This window comes from Amyelois transitella, chromosome 13 (genome assembly GCF_032362555.1).
Source record: "Amyelois transitella isolate CPQ chromosome 13, ilAmyTran1.1, whole genome shotgun sequence".
Classification (NCBI taxonomy): Eukaryota; Metazoa; Arthropoda; class Insecta; order Lepidoptera; family Pyralidae; genus Amyelois; species Amyelois transitella.
The window spans coordinates 6,814,002-6,836,178 of NC_083516.1; the positions used below are offsets into that span (position 1 = coordinate 6,814,002).

The window sequence follows — 22,177 nt, forward strand, 5'->3', positions numbered from 1 at the left end:
GTTTAGAGCGTTTTTTTACACCTACACACTTTTTATTTTTATCTGATACGAATACAGTCTTTATGTGCCTATTCGGGGTAAAGTGCGATTGAGAAGTGGGCACATCTTATTCGCAGAAATATAACCAATGTAGGCACAGTACAGTAACAGCAGACTTGTTTGTAATTTTAGCACCAGTAGCTTAGTCTTTGTTTTGCGGGCGACGGTGAGTCAGTGCAACCAGGGAATTCAGCTCGGAAATAGTGGTATGTTCTTATTACATTCTTTGTCTTCTGGCTGATATAACTAGTTAATTAACCGATAGCTTGTTCGCGTTGTTCGTTGTTGCATGATTATTCAATATTCATGTCAAGCTGAGAAGATTATTTTGGTAGCGGAGTTTGCATATTTATTATATCAGTACCTTAATATAATATATAATATTATCTTTCTTCCAGATAATCAACAGATTGACGTTGACAGAGGTACGTACACTTATGGCTTATTTAAGTTTTTCTTGTCGAAGCTTGGTTTTGTCGGCAGATAAGTTATTTAATTTTAAAGTATTGCGTCATTCATATACCTAGATAGTGTTAAATTCATGTCAAAGATTTATTAGTATTTATTTGTGACTAAAAAGGGCCAAAATTATAAATATTCAATTATTATATGTAGCGCGTTGTGAAATCCGTCATGAAATTAAATATCAAAAATCAAGGCAATTTCTGTAGAAGGGGGTCATCGTTCAGTCTGCTCTCGCGTCAGCAGGGCAGGGAGTAGCCGTGTCCGTCCGTGCGCTACGTAGGTATGTGTAAGTGAACAAAATGGCGAGCTAATTCATGTACATATTGTACTTATTAATGCATACACATTTATTAATAATCATGCAATGCGAACGTTTATAAGTATTGAAAATGGCGTGCTCCAAAAAAAGGAGATCATTTTATGCCTCTTTGCCTGATATCGAGAGATGACATATTTTTTTTTGAAAAAAACCAAAAACTCATCCTACATCCATCTTCCCGCTCGTCAACCGGCCTTAAGAGAAGAGGCGTAGCTCCGCCCACATAGAAGTGAGATCCCGTCAATTTCCGTACCCGCGGGAATTTCTGGAACTTCACTTAGTGCACCCCAGGGCACACATGGAACGTGTAGGTAGTCTTATTTCTCTATATAGGTACCTACTTAATTTTAAAATATTTTTGATAAAAAAAGAGACCTAACAATACATTGTTACCTTTTAAATTTAATTTTGCTTTTATTTTAAACAGATTTAAACTTAAACTTTCAATGAAAAGACAGACTAAAATTGCACTATTCCAACCTACTTACATGCCAAGACAACAAGATAAATCTACTACATACTCAGCTCTACGGAGTTCTCTACGACGTTTTCAGTACAATCTAGACGGCTGTGGGACTTCCTGCCAAACTATCAGGTGCGCTCCGACCCTGGCCAGCTTTGAATCTCAGCTTTGAATTCAATTCAAATTCAAAATTTTTATCTGGGGGCACGGCAGTGCCCCGCCAAGTCGAGCAAAAAAAGCGGCACGGCCATACCATCCTTTTCTCGAAGCAATTCAGGCTATTTTCGACCCCCCTATAATTTCGTTGTGGATAAAACAAGAAGCCTGAATTTTCAGTAACTAATCAGGCATTATACATATGAACACGGTATATTTCAGTCAATTTGAACCAGTACTTTAAGAATGACAACTTGTTAAAGTTTCTGAATGTTGTCACTCACTGACTGACCCATCATTAAAGTCCAAGGTTCAAATTTAGAATACAAATAGAGTTAAGTGCCTTAATCATTGGAAAACCTAAATATTTTGTAATTACGGTCCAGTTTTCTAAATACCTACACCAACTGCATGAATAACTTTGTAATCCCATATAAATGTATAGAAATGTGGACGAGAGAATACATTGTTCAGATTAATTTATTTATTTGAGATTTTAATAATAAAATAAAAAAAAATATGCGTGTGGTTCACGGCACCAATAAAAAGAATTGGACCACTCCATCTCGTTCCCATGGATGTCGTAAAAGGCGACTAAGGGATAGGCTTATAAACTTGGGATTCTTCTTTTAGGCGATGAACTAGCAACCTGTCACTATTTGAATCTCAATTCCATCATAAAGCCAAACAGCTGAACGTGGCCTATCAGTCTTTTCAAGACTGTTATATTAATTACTTTTCAAGACTGTTATAAGTATATAATAATTATATTTTACCGTAAAATTTTAACAACGACTTTGATCAAATAGGGTGGAGGCACCCATGAAATGAACGGCGATTTCAATCCCTTTTTATCTGTTTTAATGCTTTACGTCAAATTAACATTGGCTTTCTTAATACTTTTAGTCTAATAATTTATTTAAATCTAAACATTTCAGAAAATTTCTGTACCTACCTAGGTACCGCCTAAGTAGGTATTCTTTTTTAAGTAGAGCGACAATGAAACGCTAATTATTAATTTTCAAAATTACAAATCCTGTGAGCCATTTTCCAAAGGGCCGTGCGTGTGGTTTACGGCAATTTAGAAAAGGACTCGTCTGTTTACCATCAATGTCTTGAAAGGCGACTAAGTAAATAAACACAGTCGTCTTATGCGAATCCATGCTGGTTTTGGTATCTAAAATGAAGTTTTGTTTTTTTTTGAAGTTTGAAATACCCTGCAGTCCTGAATATCGGGTATATCTAAGATATATCTAAGATATCATGATGTATATATCACCTTAGGGTGTATGACCCTAAGGTGATATATACATCATGACATCTTAGATATATTTCGCGGTTTTTTTTATGCGAAAATTCGTAAAAGGTGAAAGCTACTGACATAAAGTTTTTATTTTCAGAATTTTAAGCAGACTATATAAGATATGGAAGAAGATATATTGCCATCAACTTCCCAAAGTAATAGCCGTCAAGGTATGTTTAATAGCTAATTAAAGTATGTAGTATTAAAGAGGCAGCTTTATATTCATGGGCAGTAAATGGGCCGTGTGGTTCCCGGCACTATTACAAAAAAGAATAGGACCACTCCATCTCTTTCCCATGGATGTCGTAAAAGGCGACTAAGGGATAGGCTTATTAACTTAGGATTCCTCTTTTAGGCGATGGGCTAGCAACCTGTCACTATTTGAATCTCGGTTCTATCATTAAGCCAAATAGCTGAACGTGGCCATTCAGTCTTTTCAAGACTGTTGGCTCTGTCTACCCCGCAAGGGATATAGACGTGATCATATGTATGTATGTATGTAAATGGGTCTGTTTTGGTACTGCCTGTACTCATAGTACCTATGTTAATACTTTCACAAGTTTTTAGCATCAGTTCTCAAGTGATTTAGGTATCCCCGATTCAAAAAATGCAATTCACGGCATGCCCGATCCAAGGTGCACAGGTTCAAATCTGAGTACAGAAAGCGTAAGTACCTAAATACGATATGCTCAATTGCTCATACAGTGAGGTAGCGTCGTGAGAAACCTACATTCAAGTGACTGGATATGTTACCATGGTCCAGGCTAGGTTAAGTTGCAGAAGATATATGGGAGTCGCTTCACGTAAAAATGCCCGCTCCTCGCCCATGGGGATCGGTCAAAAAAGGCGGACTATTCAGTAATTCTTACATCCGTTGTTTAATTTCAAACAATACAAGTACTCCGTTATTACCTCCTGATTATGCGCAACTGCTAAATAATAAATAAATGAACGCTGAAACAGTGTACCTAGTTAGTTGCATACTTATTGTTATTAATCTATTCTTGGAATACGTACTACCTACCTATTTAAATAAAACAAAACACCAACTATTGTGACCGCTGGGTCTCTACCTACTCTACGCAAGCAATAGAAATATATGTATATATAAAATATTTTTGATTTTAGAATAGAATTAGTAATGTGATTTACTGCGTGCCTTCTAATGTGTGATCATATGAATATTGCCTAACATCCATACAAAACTTTCGGATCGTTTGATTAGAATAATTATTTTCTTACTACATAAGAGTTATTTTTTATTTCTTCATACGGACGCTTAGGCGACTGTCTTTACGAAAGCAGTAAACTTATGCTGAGTTAGGACCTAAGTATTGAGAAATGATAAAGATACCTAAATCTACTACATTAGTATGTAGTAAATGGATATAGAGCTCTACGGAGTTCTCTACGACTTTTTACTCGCATTCGTTTTCAGTACATCTAGACGCCTGTGGGACTTCGTGCCAAACTTGCAAGACTCCAACTGAATCCTGTGAACTCCCCCACGAGTCGTAGATTTGAGTTACAAGTGCTACTCCCGCATCAGTTGGGAATGGAAAATGTTATTGATTTTAAAATACTGTTGCATTTGATTGAGCATCATCTTCTCAAACAATACACTTACAATTATTTTCTTTTCTGTCCTTCATTACCTCATAATACTCGTATCTAAGTGTACCTATAAGGTTTTTGTGTAACCTATGTAAGTACACACATAATATTTATATAAGTATTTATTGTATTTTTATATTTATACAAATCTTTATGTTCGTCTAATATAATTGACTATTTAGTGTAATAAATAGATATTCTATTATGTTATGTGATTTACTTTTTCGCGTTAGAAACAGAAAGAGATGGTACAAAGGCGGACTTATCGCTAATGCAATCTCTTCCAGTCAAACTTTGGGTGGGAGGAAACCAAACAGGAGATTGGCGTTGGCGCAGAGCAAGATAAATAAATGTTTAAACATAATACAATGCATACAGAATATATCTATCTTTATATAATACATATAAATACATACAAATACGCATTAATATATATAATAATACCATATACTTAGGATAGAGTAGAAAGATAATAAGACCTAACGAGATTTTTGAAACTAATAGTCTGGGCTTTCGGGCTGATATCGACAGGAAGAGCATTCCATAGCTGGACATTGTACAGTAAAAGAGTGGGATTGAAAATTGGTGTTGGATGTCGGTAATCTTAGTCGTAGGGTAACCGTTTTTAATAACAATATACTTATTTTTACTTTTAGAATTGCTTAATAATAATAAGCAAGGGGCACGTCCAAAAATCTGTAGAAGCCGACCTCAGAAAAATACACAAAATGCGTTTTTTATTCAAGGAAGGCCATGGAAGGCTCAGGGCCGTCATTTCCGGCCTAAACCCTTGACTGGATCAAATGGGCCATATAATAAAATAACAGGTAAGACATGCAGAATTATTTCCATCTTGACTTAAGAGGTATTTTTTCGATACAAACAAAAACACAAAATATATTCTCTATAACGTAACGTTACTACTGTTACTAATATTACGCACTATTTTCCTTTATAAGTTATTTTTATTTTTATCTAATGAGGAGCAACATATTAAAATACTAGAGGAAGAACGCGGTTTGGCGACTGTACGTTGCCTGTCAGTTAGTAACAAGGCTTTTATAAATTGACTTTTTTGTTTTCTCTATATTACCTATGTTGAACTTCTCATGAATACTACCTACTATACACAAAGGAAATAATTAATTACTACGCGATTATCCCATAAAGTGAAAGAAAAAGTACTTACCAAGATATTTGTTTTTTGTTGTACGTACTTACTACATACATATAAACTAGGAGCTTAATTAATTCCTATTATCCCACTATTTTCAAATTACGTAAGTAGGTGGGATAAATAGTCATATTTATTATAATATCACCTACACATTTTCCTTTCAGGTGCCCCAAATAGAACTACATCAAATGAAGTACGACAAATAGAACCTCATAAAAACCATGATTATAGACCTCGTTTATCTCAGTTTGATACTTTGGAAGCCTTAGCTATATGTGAGGACCAGGACATTCTAGGGAACTTAAATCAGCGACGAAACTTTTTTACCAATTTGTTTCTTAAACCTACAGCGATAAATAAACCAGATATATTCGTACTCATTTTAAAAATATTATCTAAAGTTTGCCTATCTTCCTTCGATGATTTAAAGTTAAAATTGCTGATAAGTATTTGCAATGATACATGTGTCATGCAGTTACGAAACTACTTATCTGATTTACCAGATTGCAGAGACAAAACAAAAAATAGTTTATATTGGAAGAATCAACATGCGTTCTGGAAAAATTTTATTCTATTTCTTGACACTATGGTGAGCTTATCTCCATCAATAGCTCTAAAGAGATATCGCTCCTTGATTTGTAAAGATTCAAGAAATTGTTTAAATGAATTGAACGCCAAACATGCATTTAAATTGCCAGACGAGGACATTCTTATACTTGAGGGACTTCAAGAAAAACTATTCCAGTATGAAAACCAGCATTCGGTAAGTAGCTGCAGTACGTCAGCTAAATTTAACACAAGTCAGCCTTTTGCTAAGACTTATCAATAACACTTTAATTACCTATAGAATTTTCATATAGTTGTTAAATTTGTTTTTTTTTGTTAAGGAAAATAAGACACAAGCCAACAGAAATGTCGAAAATAACATAGATGTGGATGAACCTCCGGAAAACTTCCGGGAGCTTCCAGTCATTCCAAATCATCATCACCTCATGAGGCGTCCTTATCTGCGTCCAAACATTGTAGAAGGCGAATACCAAGATGTTGAACATTATTTGGACGTACAATTTCGCTTACTACAAGAAGACTGCTACGGCCCACTTCGTAAAGGAATAAGTAAGTAGGCTATCGCTTCCGCTATCACAAATAAAGAAAAACTTAAAATTTAAAAAAAAAACCTTAACACAAATTTAATTTCTCTTTAAAAATTAAGTAATGAAAAAAGTAACTCAATCTTAAGTATGGTGGTACTTTAGTATGTATAAGGTTATATTTTTTAAGAAATACGTCGATGTGGCAGACTTCTCATAATTTTTATAAGTATCACACGCTATTAGTCTATTTAGTCTTTGACCCACGAATTAATATTTTTTTTGTGTTAATGTTAAAGTAAATTTCATAGTAGGTAAGGTTAGGCTAGGTATTTGTAATTTGTTAGGTTTGCAGCGGTCCCACAACACGACGTAGGTATTTCTTATCTTATTTTCTAAGAAAACTTAAATTTAAAGCGGGGTTCTTTTTAATTAAAAGCTTTTTTTTAGTTTGACTTGTATGTTAACAAATCTTTCAAGATTAATTTGACCCACTTCCCGGTATCCGATTGAGCTGAAATTTTGCATGCTGGTCCAAAACCGATGGCAATGCATGTTAATCAATGAACGTGACCTAATGCTGGGATCGGCTCCGTACGATAAATCACCTCAGCGGTAAATAGCAGGGACATGAAATTTTGTATACGTATTCGTTTATGATAGGCAGTTGGTAGACCCACCATGAAATAGATGCCACATACAGGGTTGTCTTCGAACATGGATGGAACCCCTCAATATTCAACTGCTGGTACTTGAAATTTCGTAAACGCATTCGTTTATGATAGGCCAAGAAATATAACAAGTTAATTCTTCAATAAGGTATGCCGGAAGAGTAGGTACCTACTTACTTCTATAGAATATAGTTTATCATAATAATGGTTTTCCCGTTCCTTAAGTTATACTGTTAAAGGACTCCGTTTTATAGATGTTCTTCGTATTGATCGATAACTATCAATTGAAACTAAAATATATAAAACTAGCGGCCCGCCCCGGCTTCGCACGGGTGGACATATTTTTGTGTTTTATATTTTGAAATAAATTTATTTCAAAACAAATTTATGCCTATGTCACTTTTGAAGGTCTATTCTATATCTGTGCCAAATTTTATCAAAATCGGACCAGTAGTTTTTGAGTTTATTCCACACAAACATACAAAAATACAAATCTTTCCTCTTTATTATTAGTGTGGATAAAATAATTATAAAAAAACTTTTAAAACAAGCTTTGTTTTAACTAAGTGCCCTAAAAAAATTAAAATAATATTTTAACTCACATTAACCACATTCATTTATGATTTTACAGAATTGAAATTATAATAAAAGCTTGTCGAATAATTTCGATTTGTAATTTAAAAAAAATCAAGCGAAAGTCTTATAAACTTGTGATTAATTATTTTAGGCGATCAGCTAGCAACCTGTCCCTATTTGAATCTTAATCGCATCATACCATGCCTTACAACTAAACGTGGCATTTCCTTTTTTGGCTCTGTTTTCCCCGTAAGGGATGAAAACGTGAATATGTATGAAGTTTATTTGGTAGTCGTCACCAAAACTGAGTCGCGATATCATTAGGTATTATTCTTTTTATACAAAGCCATCGATATTGCCTACATCGATGACAAACCGTACCATGACGTGCGTAGAGAACCGGAACTGATACGCTTATCTGTCATACTAAGCGATTCACAAAAAAATACTATTTACGCAATCTCGAAGTGATATTTTACTAAATTACTTTTCAAATAATATATGTTTAATGTAATAAATTGATGTTTAATGTGTCTGTTACATTACAGTTCAGTACTTAGAAGATCCTACGAGGGGAAAGTTCGATAACATACGGTAAGCTTTCCTTCAAACATTTTATAGAGAACTAGCTTATTTTGTACACATCCAATAGATATAGTGATAGATTACAGACGGTAGATTTAAATAATACAAAATCGAAAGGAGCGACGGTAAAAATTGGGGTACCGCAAGGTTCCATTTTGGGACCTTTTCTCTTTCTGGTATATATCAACGACCTGCCTTGCATGATTGAGAAACAGACTGGCATCGTGTTGTTTGCAGATGATACGTCACTAATTTTTAAAATGAACCGCCGTAGCGAAATATGTATGTGATGATGTGAATAGCACTTTAGCCGCCATTTCTAACTGGTTTACAATCAACAACTTACTGTTAAATGCAAATAAGACCCTATGCATTAAGTTTACACTTCCCAATGTGCGGCAGGCAAATGTAGATATTAGTATAAGTAATAAAAGATTAGATTTTGTTGATAGTACTACTTTCTTAGGAATAACATTAGATTCAAATTAGAAATGGAATGCTCACATTTTAAAACTTTCTAAAAGGCTTAGTTCTGCAGCCTACGCTATTCGTCGTATTAGGCATTTGACAGATGTGGCAACTGCTAAGTTAGTATATTTTAGTTATTTTCATAGTTTAATGTCTTATGGTCTGCTGCTTTGGGGAGCAGCAGCAGACATACAAACTATTTTCATTCTACAAAAAAGGGCAATTCGAGCCATCTACGGCTTAAAACAAAGAGATTCACTTTGAGATTTTTTCAAAACCCTTAATATTTTAACATTGCCCTCACAATACATTTTCGATAACATTATGCATGTTAGGAAAAACTTAGACGCTTTCAAAAAAGTAGGTGAATGTACTAGTAGATCACTGCGGAACAATTACAAGTTGTCGATCCCAGCGCATCGGCTGGCTAAGGTAGGGAAATCATTTCTGATTAATTGTATAAGATTTTATAATAAATTACCAAAAAGTGTTCTTGAAATGAATGATAGAAAATTCAAAAAGTACATTAAAGATGAGCTTTGTAGGAAAGCCTATTACAGCACGGAGGATTATATTAATGATAAACATGTGTGGCCCGAGCTTGACATAATGGCCTCTTAAATGCTTGTGCATTTTTGACATGATGTTGACATAATTTGTACAGTGTGTACATATTTTATTTTATCTTTATTTATTTGACGAAATATCGAATTCGTATTGAAATAACTAGTTCTACATTCATTCATGTTTTTTAATGTAGACAATGTGTATTCGTCCATGATTTAGATTTAAGAGATCTATATTTGTACATTGACGTCCGATGAAAATGCTGCAGTGTAGTTTGTTCCGCCGCTTCTTCTACACATGCGCTTTGGAAGCGGTAGTAGTTATAATTAGATTTAAGTGATGTGACGTCAATAAGTGATACCTTGTATCCAATTTTGAAAATAAATCTATTCTATCCAATGTACTTACGAGGACCACGAAAATTTTTACGTAGGTAACCTGCCTCACTTCCTTTTTAACACCCCTTCTATACTGAATTAAGAATAAGAAAGAAAAAAATCTTATATTCGTTTAATTTCAATCAATTTGATTGATCACTCATTCAAAGGGTTTTTAATCTTGGGAATCTTGCCATGCAGCTAAGACGGCCTGTTTAGCGCAGTTGTCGGATTCCGCCTCTGAATCAAATAGTCCTCGGTTCAATCCCCAATCAGGTCATGACGAAAAAAATGGCCCGGGTCTCGCATGTTTATCTATAATAATAATAAGTCTTTTTTTTTCAGTGTGTACAAGAATATTAAATTCCGTGGACCATATGTGTCGGAATCCAAAGTAGGCGTTAGTGTAGCGATTGACCACAAGTCCAACAAAAGGTTTTTTAAAATTAATTGGGCCTCAAGTAAGCGACTTCTCTATGGCTCCTTGGTGGTCATATCTAAGGACAACTTTAAGCGATTTATAGTTGCGACAGTACTGGAAAGAGATGAATTTCTATTGTCCCGTGGACTGGTAAGCAAGACTGATTTTTGAGGATTTTGATCATCTTCTGTTTTATGCACTGATAGTGTAAATTAAACCTTAGTTATGCATGTTGTTATCAGCCCTCCTCTTGAATCGCTCTAACTATTAAAAACAAACTGCATCAAATTCGTTTTGAAGATCTAAGTTATTCATATAAGAAAAAAAGGAAGAAAAATATTTATTTGGCGCAAAAGGTAACATTACATTGTTCATAATCATAGAAATACAAAATTACATGATGCGACCAAGGGTTTCCACTAAGCATATGCATGTGTATGTTGAGGTTTACACAATGCGCTGATTTTCAGTGAAACCTAGTACGGAGGAGGCTTTGCCATTTAACGGAGATGTCTTTGTATAGCGATAACATTTTAAAAAAGAAAATTTTAGTGAAAATTTCATATGATCGGTTCAGTAGGCTAGACTTGAGTAGCCTATTTTCGAAGATTAGCCTTTACAAACAAACAAAGTTATAAACTTACCTACATACATATGTACATAGAATAACGTCTTTCCTTATGGGGTAGATAGAGCGTACAGTCTCGAAATTCTGAAAGACCATGTTGAGATATATTACAAACTTTACTCTTTTATTGGTGCAATGTATAATAAAATAAAACTACCTAGTTACTTATTATTTTTTTATAATTAGCCCACTTATAAAAAATAATCTCTATGGTATATGTAAATAATAGAGATTATTGGAGATAGAGATTAAAGAGACATGATATTTTTATGTAATGTAACATTATGTAATACTTATTGTTTTATTACACAGCTGCCTGTTTGCATCATCAACAATGATTACGATGGAAAATTAAGCGGTGATGAAACATACACTATGATTGAAAGCGAAGTTTATTTTGAACCTTACTACCATGTACTGAAGGTTTTCCAGGGTCGAAGATTCCCTCAGCATTTAGCTATGCAGGACTACATTGTCAAAGCGCGAGTAAGTTTTTTATTCGCATTTACAACTAAACAGGCTTGATATTGAGAATGAGCAATTTATTTTGATCAGGGGCTACTTTTAGCCGTATTTTTGTCCACAATTTTTACTGGTGTCATCCCTTAAAATACAAAAAATATTGTGAAATGGGCATGCATATCGGAAATGCTCTTATAAGAGTAACTTTTATTGCAAAATAAATTCTAAATCTCTCCTAACACTCTCTTATATCACCTGCTCAATTGACTGGTAGGACTCAATAGTCTGCCATTTATATGGTTTGTAATAATAAAAATAAATAAAAAAGAAATACCTACCGAAAACATGCAAGTAACTGAGTAACTTTAAATTAAGTTATTAGTTTTATAAATATTAAATACTTAGGTAATATGATCCAATTGTCAACAACAATCTTTTCAGCCTTTGCAAAATCCTCCAAAATATTTAACAAAGGATACTCAATACGAAGTTACATTGATGGATCACGAAGTAAACCTAACAAATTTATCAAAATTTACTGTTCTGAATGAGGAGACGTGGCCCTCTGCAGATCAGTTAGGTTTGAATGAAAGTCAGTACCAAGCATACAAATTAGCTTTGACGCACGAATTCACTGTAATCCAAGGGCCACCTGGAACGGGGAAAACTTACATCGGCACGAAAATTGCACAAACATTATTGAAAAATTTAAATCTTTCAATTCTTGTTGTATGTTACACAAACCATGCACTCGATCAATTTTTGGAAAATATTTTATCATGTACTGATTCCATAGCTCGTGTCGGAAACAGATCTAAGAATAAAGCAATGGAGGAATTAGCTCTGCAACAGTGGCGAAAAAAGATTCGACAACTTCCAAGTTATACATTATACAAAGACGAGAGAGAAAATTTTAGAAGGATTGTCAATGGAATGAAACAATTGCAGAAATACATTGAATCGTTGGATACTGGACTCCTCAGTTATTCCAGCATTACGCCCTATGTTCCAGATAGCCACATTCTCAGGAAAGTTTATATCAATTATAATGACGATATTATAACAAACTGGCTGTTCGAGCGCTTGCCTAATATAACGTTGACTCCAGAAGAGGAAGAAAAAATCTCTATGTACGTTGATGTGGATACTCCTCAAAGAAGTCATATAAACTTGGATGAGGATTTAAATGAGGATATTGATGTTGAAGATGTATTTGATCTAGACATTAAATTACTTCAGTCATTTAGCCTGGACAGTGCGTATAAAAGATTGAAGTATTTGAAATCCAGTATCGAGAAAAACAAACGATCAGAATATACGATAGAATTAGAAATGGAATTAGCCACATTGAATGCAAAAATTCATTTATATAAAGTAAGTAGAAATATAATTAATAATAATCTCTTACATAATTGATAACGGCCAGATATAACATGGCTGACCTTTATAAATAAATATAAGTATACGGGACAAATTACACTGATTGAGTTAGCCTCGAAGTAAGTTCGAGACTTGTGTTACGAGATACTAACTCAACATACATACATACATAAAATCACGCCTATATCCCTTGCGGGGTAGACAGAGCCAACAGTCTTAAAAAGACTGATAGGCCACGTTCAGCTGTTTAGCTTAATGATCGCCTAAAAGAAGAATCCCAAGTTTATAAGCCTATCCCTTAGTCGCCTTTTACGACATCCATGAGAAAGGGATGGAGTGGTCCTATTCTTTTTCTAATGGTGCCGGGAACCACACGGCACTTACTCAACTATATTATATTTTATAATAAATAGTTATATAGGTAGATAAACATCCAAGACCCAGGCCAATCACAAAAAGTTCTTTTCTCATCATGCCCTGGCCGGGATCCGAACCCGGAACCTCCGATGTCACAAACAAGCGTACTACCGCTGCGCCACAGAGGCCGTCTGTCTTTATCTTCTGTCTAACCCATTTTGGTTATCCATTCTATTGTAATAACGTGAGGAGATTGGTGCCGATGCCGAGTGATTCCCGGCTCTTGAGAATAGGATTACTATATTTTTTCCCACGGATGTCGTAAAAGGCGACTTGTTTTTGGCTTGGTTTTGTTTCATGTTTTTGTCTTACATCAGATATTTAGATGGTAATTTCCTTGTTCTTATGTGCGCACTAATGCAAAATATCCTTCCTTCAAAGAAAACCTTTGTAAGTAAGTACATTTATATGAAAATAGGTAATCTATATTTGATTACTTACAGGCCATGAGGAATCAATACATCGATGACGGGAGAGTATATACCCTCAAAGGTAAAAATGTGGCGCGAATGTCTAACGAAGAACGATGGTCTACTTATTTCTCGTGGACTAAAGTTATTCTCAATCGTTTACAAGAAAAATTCAATATTTTATATGTATGTAGTATCTTTGTTTCACTTTTAATATAAGATATATCTACGATGATCACGCTGTTCGATGGATAAATTATAATCTACGCACACCTGGCCATAAGGGTTCCAGAAGGCTAACAGCTATTTCTGTTTCTGAAGTCGTTCGTCATGACTGCATTTCACAAATCGAACCATATCCCAATATGTAAAGCGCAAGTAATAAAACTCTTGTTGGAGCCTATGTGACTAACGGAACAGAAACGGAAACTAGGTCTTAAAAACTTTTTAATGATTATCTGTAAATCTCTATCTCGCAACTGTCCCATAGAGAATTTCTTGCGACTAAGATAATGATCATGCACGGGTAACGAAGGTGAATTTACGTACACACTCTCAGTTTTGTTTATTTTTTGTTTTAGTAACAAAAATTTGCAGTAACTACTTACCTACTATGTTTTTGCAAATATAGCGTGCGTGCTGTGTGGCTGATATACCAATACTTAGGAACATCTGAAGTGTTATAAATATCAAAGTTTCTTTTTACTTTATATTTTACTAGAAATTCTCTTGTATCGTTTGAAAGTTTGAGGATATCATAATCAGATAATTCTACGGTACTGCAAGGTCTATACCCTCATCTCACTTTATATTCCTATATATTATAAAATAATTTTTGTGTATATCTAAAAATAAAGGGAGAGTATGAAGCAAACTACAATTCCTTCGAAGACGCTCGCATGAATTGGGATCGAGAGGTACTTCAACGTGTGAGAGTCATTGGAATGACCACGACAGGAGCAGCACGCATGCATAAAACCTTACAAGAACTAAAGCCTGCCATTGGTGAGTATAAATTCTTTATTTGTACTGTACATACATTACTTACCATATTACCACTTTTATAAGTTATTTTAGGATTATATGTTCAACTGTTGTTAGTTGTTATGTATGTATGTAAGTGTATGTTAGTACTTGAAAAAAGTCGTTTTGTTATTTTATTAAATTTTCAGTTTGAATCGGCCGTAGATTCCGCAGAAACGCAGTCGAATATTGCCGATGTGAAATATTAAAATGAGCGGTAGGGCTGTAATCACCCTGTGATATAGGTACCTAAGTTAATATTAACACTGAACTGATTCCTATTAATACGCAATCATCTGTAGGTAATCTCATTTTTTGTAAGAAAGGGGAAAAGACTAGATTTACAGAAAAGCTAAAGCGCTTTTGACTTCATACTTTTGTCGACATGATTTCGCGGGACATATTTCAGAGTCATTTTAAGTATAATTTTTGTCCTCTACACCATCTATGTAATGTAAGATCAAACCCTGATATTTATTCTCGTACCTACATGTCACTAGGTATGTTCATGTTAAATATTAAGTTTGTGGTATCTTTCACATCCGTGATGACTACACCACCTATCAGGGATTGTTTGCACCTTGTTCTGTGTCTGGATATCTTCTATTTCTTGGGTACATATTGCCGTTTTTATCCCACGAAAAATTATCGCTGTCCCGTTTCACATCATAATTCAAATCAAAACAGCGATAGTGTTTTGCAATTTAAAAACGGCGTTGCGCGTGCCTTGCTACGGGGTCTGCACTATTTCACAACGCTATTTTCGCGTATTTTTATATTTTACTTGAATAAATTTTCGTGATGTAATTTTTGTGTGAAAGAGTAACAGGCACATATGAAAAACTTTCGCATTGATTAGTAGGATTCCGTTCCCTGTATCTTATTGATATATAAGCTTTTTCTTCTTCTTTGCTCTTCTTTTTGGCAATGGGCTAGCAACCACATATTTTAATCTCAATTTCAGCATTAGGGAACCCATACTGAACATGGCTTTTCTGTTTTTTCGAGATTGTTGGCTATGTCTACCCCGTAAGAGAGGAAGACGTGATTATAAGCTTCCGTTTTTTTTTAATTTATATAAACTAGCTTTTGTCTGCGACTTCGTTCGCCGTAAAAGTTCACTGACAATCTTTCATACTCTCCCTTTTTTTTTTAAACAAATAGCCTATGTTTTATCTGAGGGTTACCTAACTCTACCTCCGTACCAAATTCCTCAGTTCAGTGGTTTAAGCGTGAAAACATAACAGACAGGCTTTCGCATTTATAATAGTACCTACTTAGGTACTAGTAGGGATTTATAAGAATTTCAATTAAAAATGAAGTTTAATATTTTCTTATTAAATAGTGATTGTAGAAGAAGCAGCCGAGGTACTGGAGCAGCACATTACTTCATCTTTAACTTCAAACTGCCAACATCTGATACTCATTGGTATGTACGAATACGACTATTATTCATATTGTAGACAGTTTATCGTACGTTATTGCATTTTTAATTCTGTATAGTTAAATAATTTGCAAGTGGAGACTTTGACAAGTATGTAAGGTTCTATATTGACTGCGTAAACCCAATTTTGTGATATCGAAGAATCAGGAATTAATTTCGGGTCTCTTTTACAATTTAGGTGACCATCAACAGTTACGTCCATCGGCCGCTTATATGAAACTAGCCAGAGAATACAACATTGAGGTCTCTCTCTTCGAAAGAATGATTAAAAACAACGTTTCTAACACAAGATTGAGCGTCCAGCACCGCATGCGACCTGAGATCGCGTCGCTTATCGTGCCGCACATCTACCAAGAGCTGGCCAACCACCCTGAAGTCGAGAACAAACCAAATGTTAGAGGCGTCTTACATAATGTGTTTTTCCTTTCACACAACTTCTTAGAACAAGTAAGTACTTACACATGTAAACACCACGCCTCTACCCCTGGAGGCAGGACTGTAAGACGTAGTAGATATACGTATTTTCAGTAGGCATAAATACCTATTTTCACTGTCAATTATTTGTTTTATAAAACCTCGTCGGTTAAAACACCTAACCTAACCTTTCATCTGAAGGTCTATTTTGAGATAGTAGGAATACGTACCTGACGTACCAGTAAATAATATTGTTGCACGTAGAACACGTACCTACTACATACTCAGCGAGGTTACCCCAATTCTCACAGAATACCTAGTATATAAGCTGTTCATTAATCTTAATAAATTATTTATTCATACCCATATTGTTTACCGGTCTTTGTGGTTTAATTTACCATACCCCTTCGAAAATTGAGTAAGAAAATGTAAATGTAATAATAATTACCGTTAACCATTTAAAATTTTTAAGGAAGCAGACGAGGGATCTAGCCGCACCAATAGAGATGAAGCTGATATAGCTCTTGGCTTGGCAAATTATTTAATTCAACAAGATTATGCTCCCACAGATATTACAATACTTGCAGCGTACTCTGGACAGATGTTTTACATGAAAAAGGTAAATCATTAAAACTAAATAACAAACATATTGGACATTGGATATATTTTTTAATTCTGAGTGGAATATACTTAGTTTTCGACAAATCACACGATGAGGAGTCTGCAGTTTTTAATTTGCTTTTTTGAGTGTGTTTTTATTTTTCATTCATATATAGGTACATACATTTGTACCTATAATCACGTCGATATCATCGATGAAAGACAAATAGGCCACGTTTAGTTCTTTGGCTATATGATAGAATTGAGATTCAAATAGTGACAGGATGTTAGCCCGTCGCCTAAAAGAAGAATCCCAAGCTCATAAGCCTATCCCTTAATCGCCGTTTATGACATCTATGGGAAAGCGATGGAGTGGTACTATTCTTTTCTCTATTGGTGCCGGGAACCACACAACACATTAATGTTATTTATTAGATACTTACGCCTTACAGCAAAGAAATTTATATAGACACTTGTCTAATGTAAAAATAACCGTCGTCGATAATTATCAAGGAGAAGAATCAAAAATAATTATTCTTTCCCTGGTAAGGAATAACATGGAAAATAAAATTGGATTCCTTTCAACTGAAAACAGAGTATGCGTCGCTTTATCAAGAGCCAAGGAAGGTAAGTTACCTAAACTTATATAACAGTAAGTTTCATGTCTGTACTTGAGTTGAATGTGGTTTACTCAGATGCGTTAGGTAGGCTTGGTTCAACCTAAAGCTTGTGCACAAAAAATTGTCCCACATTCCTCTTAAGATGCAATACAGGGAGTCAGCATTTCCATTGAAATTTAACGCCAAAGTCGCGGGCAATAGCTAATTTATTATAGACTCCGTCCGCATGGAAACCCTATCAATCCCGCGGGAACTCCGGGATAAAAAGTAGCTTATATGTTATTCTGGGACTTCTACCTACATTCAAACTTTCATCGTAATCGGTTCAGTAGTTTTTGCGTCCAAACAAACATCCATCCTGGCATACAAAATTTCGCATTTATAATATTAGTAAGAAGGATATAGTATCGTTGAGTAAATAGTATCACATAAATATAAATACATAAGTCAAAAACACTACTAATAAATCTACAAACCTTTCGTTTCAAACCTACTGGCAAAATGTAAGCTAAGTAGGTAGCTGAATGTTTGTGATTTGTTGGTATATATTTATTTATGTATTTTACAGGCTTTTTTATGATTGGAAACATCGATATTCTGAGGAAAAACTCCGAATTGTGGGAGAAAATTGCTTCAACTCTGGAAAATATGGGTTCGTTGGGAATAAGTTTTAAATTAAAATGTGAAATTCATCCAATTCAAGTAACAACAGTAAGTTTGTAAATTCTAATAACGAGTCTCCATTTCGTATTGTTATAATTGAGTTTATAATTAAATAATTAATGGTACGCGAAAATTTTTCCTTCCACACATTTATATTTAGCAACTTTTTTTATTTGCAGATCGAAACAGTTCGAGATTTTGAGAAGGTTCCTGAAGGAGGTTGTCTTTTAAAATGTGGCTATATCTTAGATTGCAATCATATATGTCCTCAAATATGCCACGTCTATGATAGAGCGCATAAAACTATCCGCTGTGCCGAAAAATGTGAAAGGTGAGTACCTAGGTGATTTTTCTTTTGTGAGATTTATAATGTCACGAGCAGATTGGGCTGCCTAAATGTAATCCGTTTTTGCGCTGGGGGTATGGTGCAGGAATAGTATCTAAACACAAAAATAATAAGCAAACATAAAATTGTTACTATTCTAGTCCTTTTTACTTGAATAAATATTTTTTTCATTAATTCATCTATTAAACGGTTCCCTTGGGAATTTCCAAAAATCCTATGATAGTCTCCCCAATATTTCCCAATGAACATTAAGATCCTCCTGGCGTTATTCTCGGTTGCGTCGTCACTTTCTGGAGAGGAGCCCGAGGTGCAGCTACATAATATCACAATCCTTCAAGATCCGTAAGTCAAAATAAGAACCTCCCATCTGACAGTGCAGGGGTTCTTAACTTTGTATCATGGTTAGACATTTTAAATTATTGGTACATTGGAAATTTCAGCTTACTAGATAGTAGGTAAATATAGATAAAACGGAAATCATATATCTAGTGGACTGTAAGTTCGTATTGTCAGTCAGTATAACGAAATAATTGCATATATTTTTGATTGGTTCGCTTCCACAGCCACTGTACGTAACCACTTTCAATGAAACTAATGAGATTTATTCATACATGGTAGTACGTACTGTATGATGCTCATGATATGGTATTTGACAGACAGACTGGCTCTAACTGGCCTAGGAGTCCTGAATCTGTTAAAGTGGTCCATTTCTTCTAGGCATTTAAGACTTTCTAAATGAACTGTTATTTTTAAGTTGGCTTGAAGAGATCTCACTTAGGGATAAGCCCGCTTTTGTACTGTACTACTGTTTTATATTTGTATTGTACTCCTTTAGTGGGCAATAGAGCATTTACTTACTTTCGAAGTTTAATTTTGTTGGTTATTATTACCATAATAATCCTATTTTTTTTATCAGGGTACTATGTGAGTTCAATCATGTATGCCCTAAAAAGTGCAAAGACACTTGTGGCCCGTGCATGGAACCTGTTGAGAAGAGGCTACCTTGCGGGCACGACATGTTTTTACCGTGTCACCAAGACCCAGGCGATGAGGCAGTCAAGTGTTTGGTCAGCGTGCATGTAACACTGCCAAATTGTGGACATGAAGTAAGGGCAATTTTCTTCTTACTATTTATTATGATCTATACTAATATTATAATGCTGAAGGGTTTGTTTGTTTGTTTGTTTGAACGCGGTAATCTCAGGAACTACTGGTTCGAATTAAAAAATTCTTTTGTGTTGAATACACCATTTATCGAGGAAGGCTTTAGGCTATATAACATCACGCTGCAACTATAAAGAGCGAAGAAATAATGGAAAATGTGAAAAAATACGGGGAAAATTAATATTATTATATACGGGCATAATAACTACTTATTCCACGCGGACGAAGTCGCGGGCACAGCTAGTGTACATATATGAGGTGATGCCGAGTCCGCTAGGCCCAGGAAGTAGGCGTTAATTTAGGCAAGTGAATCTTTGCAATTTGCATAAAGAAATAAGAGTTTTTTCTTAAAAATGTAATATTACCTATAAATTAGAGAGTGCCGTGTGGTCCCCGGCACCAATTGAAAAAAGAATAGGTCTACTCCATCTCTTCCCCCTGGATGTCGTAAAAGGCGACTAAGGGATTGGTATATAAATTTGGGATTCTTCTTTTAGGCGATGGGCTAGCAACCTGTCACTATTTAAATCTCAATTCTATCATTAGGTAAGCTAAATAGCTGAACGTGGCCTTCCAGTCTTTTTAAGACTGTTGGCTCTGTCTACCCCACAAGGGATATAGACGTGATGATATGTATGTATGTACGTATGTAATTAGAGAGCGCATGCAGCTTCGCCCGTGGAAAGCAAAAAATCCCATTATTAATTTAAACTTTATTGTACAAAATACAAAAGCATTATTTACCAATCACTGGATTGACAGAGAACTACAAGGTGGGGAAAAACTAAAAATATATTTATACAAACATAAACCTATTAACACAAATACAAAATAGTATAATTATGATAAATATACATAAAAAATATAATAAATAAACATAAAATTAAATTTTAAATTAAAAATACCCCCGACACAAATTTTACTTATAACACATCTCCTTTTTCACCGGGAGTTTAACTAAGAGCACTCTCGATCAAATAATCAATATTCTCTATCAGTACGCTTTCACTAGAGTATATTCGCCGACATCCGATCTTCCTTCGCCACTTTAAACTCCCACACCCAGACTTATTTGAATAAATCTTGCAATGGGTTGTGGCGCGGTGACTGAATGTTAGGTACCTGCATGTGCCTTACATTTTTTTTTTTTGTTTTAGGTAAGGAAACCCTGCCATATGAATATACGCGAAGTAAAATGCATTATTAAATGTATATTCAGAGTTCAACGTTGTGGACATGTATGTATGCGCTCATGCCATGTTACTGATGACCCTGATCATGAAAAGGTGAGCACTTTAGTCGCAAAAGTATTTCACAAAGAGATACACAATAGTTTCCCATTTTTGGTACTAAAACTTTTTTACTAATCAAGAAGGGTCAAATGGGCTAAGAGTCAAAATATATTTTCCCTTCCCGCCAAAATTATTTTCTTGTACTTATGTAATTATATGTAAAAAATATTTTCATGAAATACATAAAGTTATAAGTTTCAAGATCACTGTTTTGAAAATTATATCATAATCCGTGCTGTATGTTAATTTTTCAGTATGTTTGTTATAAACCATGTGCAAAGGCTAATAGAGATTGCACAGCTGAATTGCAAGGAGATCGTGGCCAACATCAATGCCCCAAAATTTGCTACGAAACGTGTGATCCCTGCAACGTTAAGGTCAGTGTAACCCTTGGAAGTATTACCAACCGCTGGAAATAGGTACGCTAAAAGACGGGAATAACTTCCTTATTTTTTTATCCGTAATTACGTAATTAAGATACATAATTAGACAAAGATTCAGATCTTTGTCTAATCTGATCTGAAGAGTCTCTTTTGCTGACATTTTTCTTTTGTTTTCCCAGGTTGGTTATAATTTCCATGGTAAAAAATCATCAACCATATAAAATACCTAATTTAAAATCCTCTAATCATTTTTACTTTATTTAAATACGTTGTTTTATTTATAAGTGAGTTAGTTTTTTTTTATATTCCTTTTTATACAAGTGATTTTAAATGCTCTATATTTATACAGGTTACGAAAAAAAGGTCTACATGTAAACATTCGGAAGTGGTGGAATGCCATCAAGATGTTAACGCCACACGTTGCCCCAAAAAATGTGCACGCATGCTACCTTGCGGTCACTTCTGCCGCAAGAAATGTTACGAGAAATGCGGAGATTGTTCCACAATGGTATGTTGATTCCATTTTAAATAAAAAATAATAATCAGCGATATCGGACTCACACGCGAAGTGTTCCAAATCATTAGGAAAATAATCTTTGTCTTAATACTCGTACTAACATTATAAGTAAGTGTTTTCGT

The 22,177-nt window shown here is 34.7% G+C and overlaps 1 protein-coding gene across 2 annotated transcripts in view; it reads left to right on the forward strand.

Moving 5' to 3' along the window:
- The first annotated feature begins 113 nt into the window (after positions 1–113).
- The window catches only part of LOC106132085 (NFX1-type zinc finger-containing protein 1), a 27,870-nt gene continuing 5,806 nt past the window's right edge, over positions 114–22,177 (forward strand). Inside the window, exons 1-23 of one of the 2 annotated variants that reach the window (XM_060947337.1) lie at positions 115–245; positions 438–464; positions 711–784; positions 2,843–2,915; positions 5,016–5,186; positions 5,701–6,299; positions 6,424–6,652; positions 8,423–8,468; positions 10,217–10,442; positions 11,233–11,406; positions 11,824–12,756; positions 13,623–13,775; positions 14,447–14,594; positions 15,958–16,041; positions 16,235–16,503; positions 16,943–17,089; positions 17,523–17,697; positions 18,259–18,401; positions 18,533–18,684; positions 19,616–19,805; positions 21,021–21,149; positions 21,410–21,532; positions 21,888–22,046. In XM_060947337.1, the coding sequence (XP_060803320.1) occupies positions 2,867–2,915; positions 5,016–5,186; positions 5,701–6,299; positions 6,424–6,652; positions 8,423–8,468; positions 10,217–10,442; positions 11,233–11,406; positions 11,824–12,756; positions 13,623–13,775; positions 14,447–14,594; positions 15,958–16,041; positions 16,235–16,503; positions 16,943–17,089; positions 17,523–17,697; positions 18,259–18,401; positions 18,533–18,684; positions 19,616–19,805; positions 21,021–21,149; positions 21,410–21,532; positions 21,888–22,046 (4,299 nt within the window). In that variant the 5' untranslated portion in view covers positions 115–245; positions 438–464; positions 711–784; positions 2,843–2,866. Of the gene's footprint in view, positions 246–437; positions 465–710; positions 785–2,842; positions 2,916–5,015; positions 5,187–5,700; positions 6,300–6,423; positions 6,653–8,422; positions 8,469–10,216; positions 10,443–11,232; positions 11,407–11,823; positions 12,757–13,622; positions 13,776–14,446; positions 14,595–15,957; positions 16,042–16,234; positions 16,504–16,942; positions 17,090–17,522; positions 17,698–18,258; positions 18,402–18,532; positions 18,685–19,615; positions 19,806–21,020; positions 21,150–21,409; positions 21,533–21,887; positions 22,047–22,177 lie in introns of both variants that reach the window. The other variant, XM_060947336.1, reaches the window with a different exon arrangement.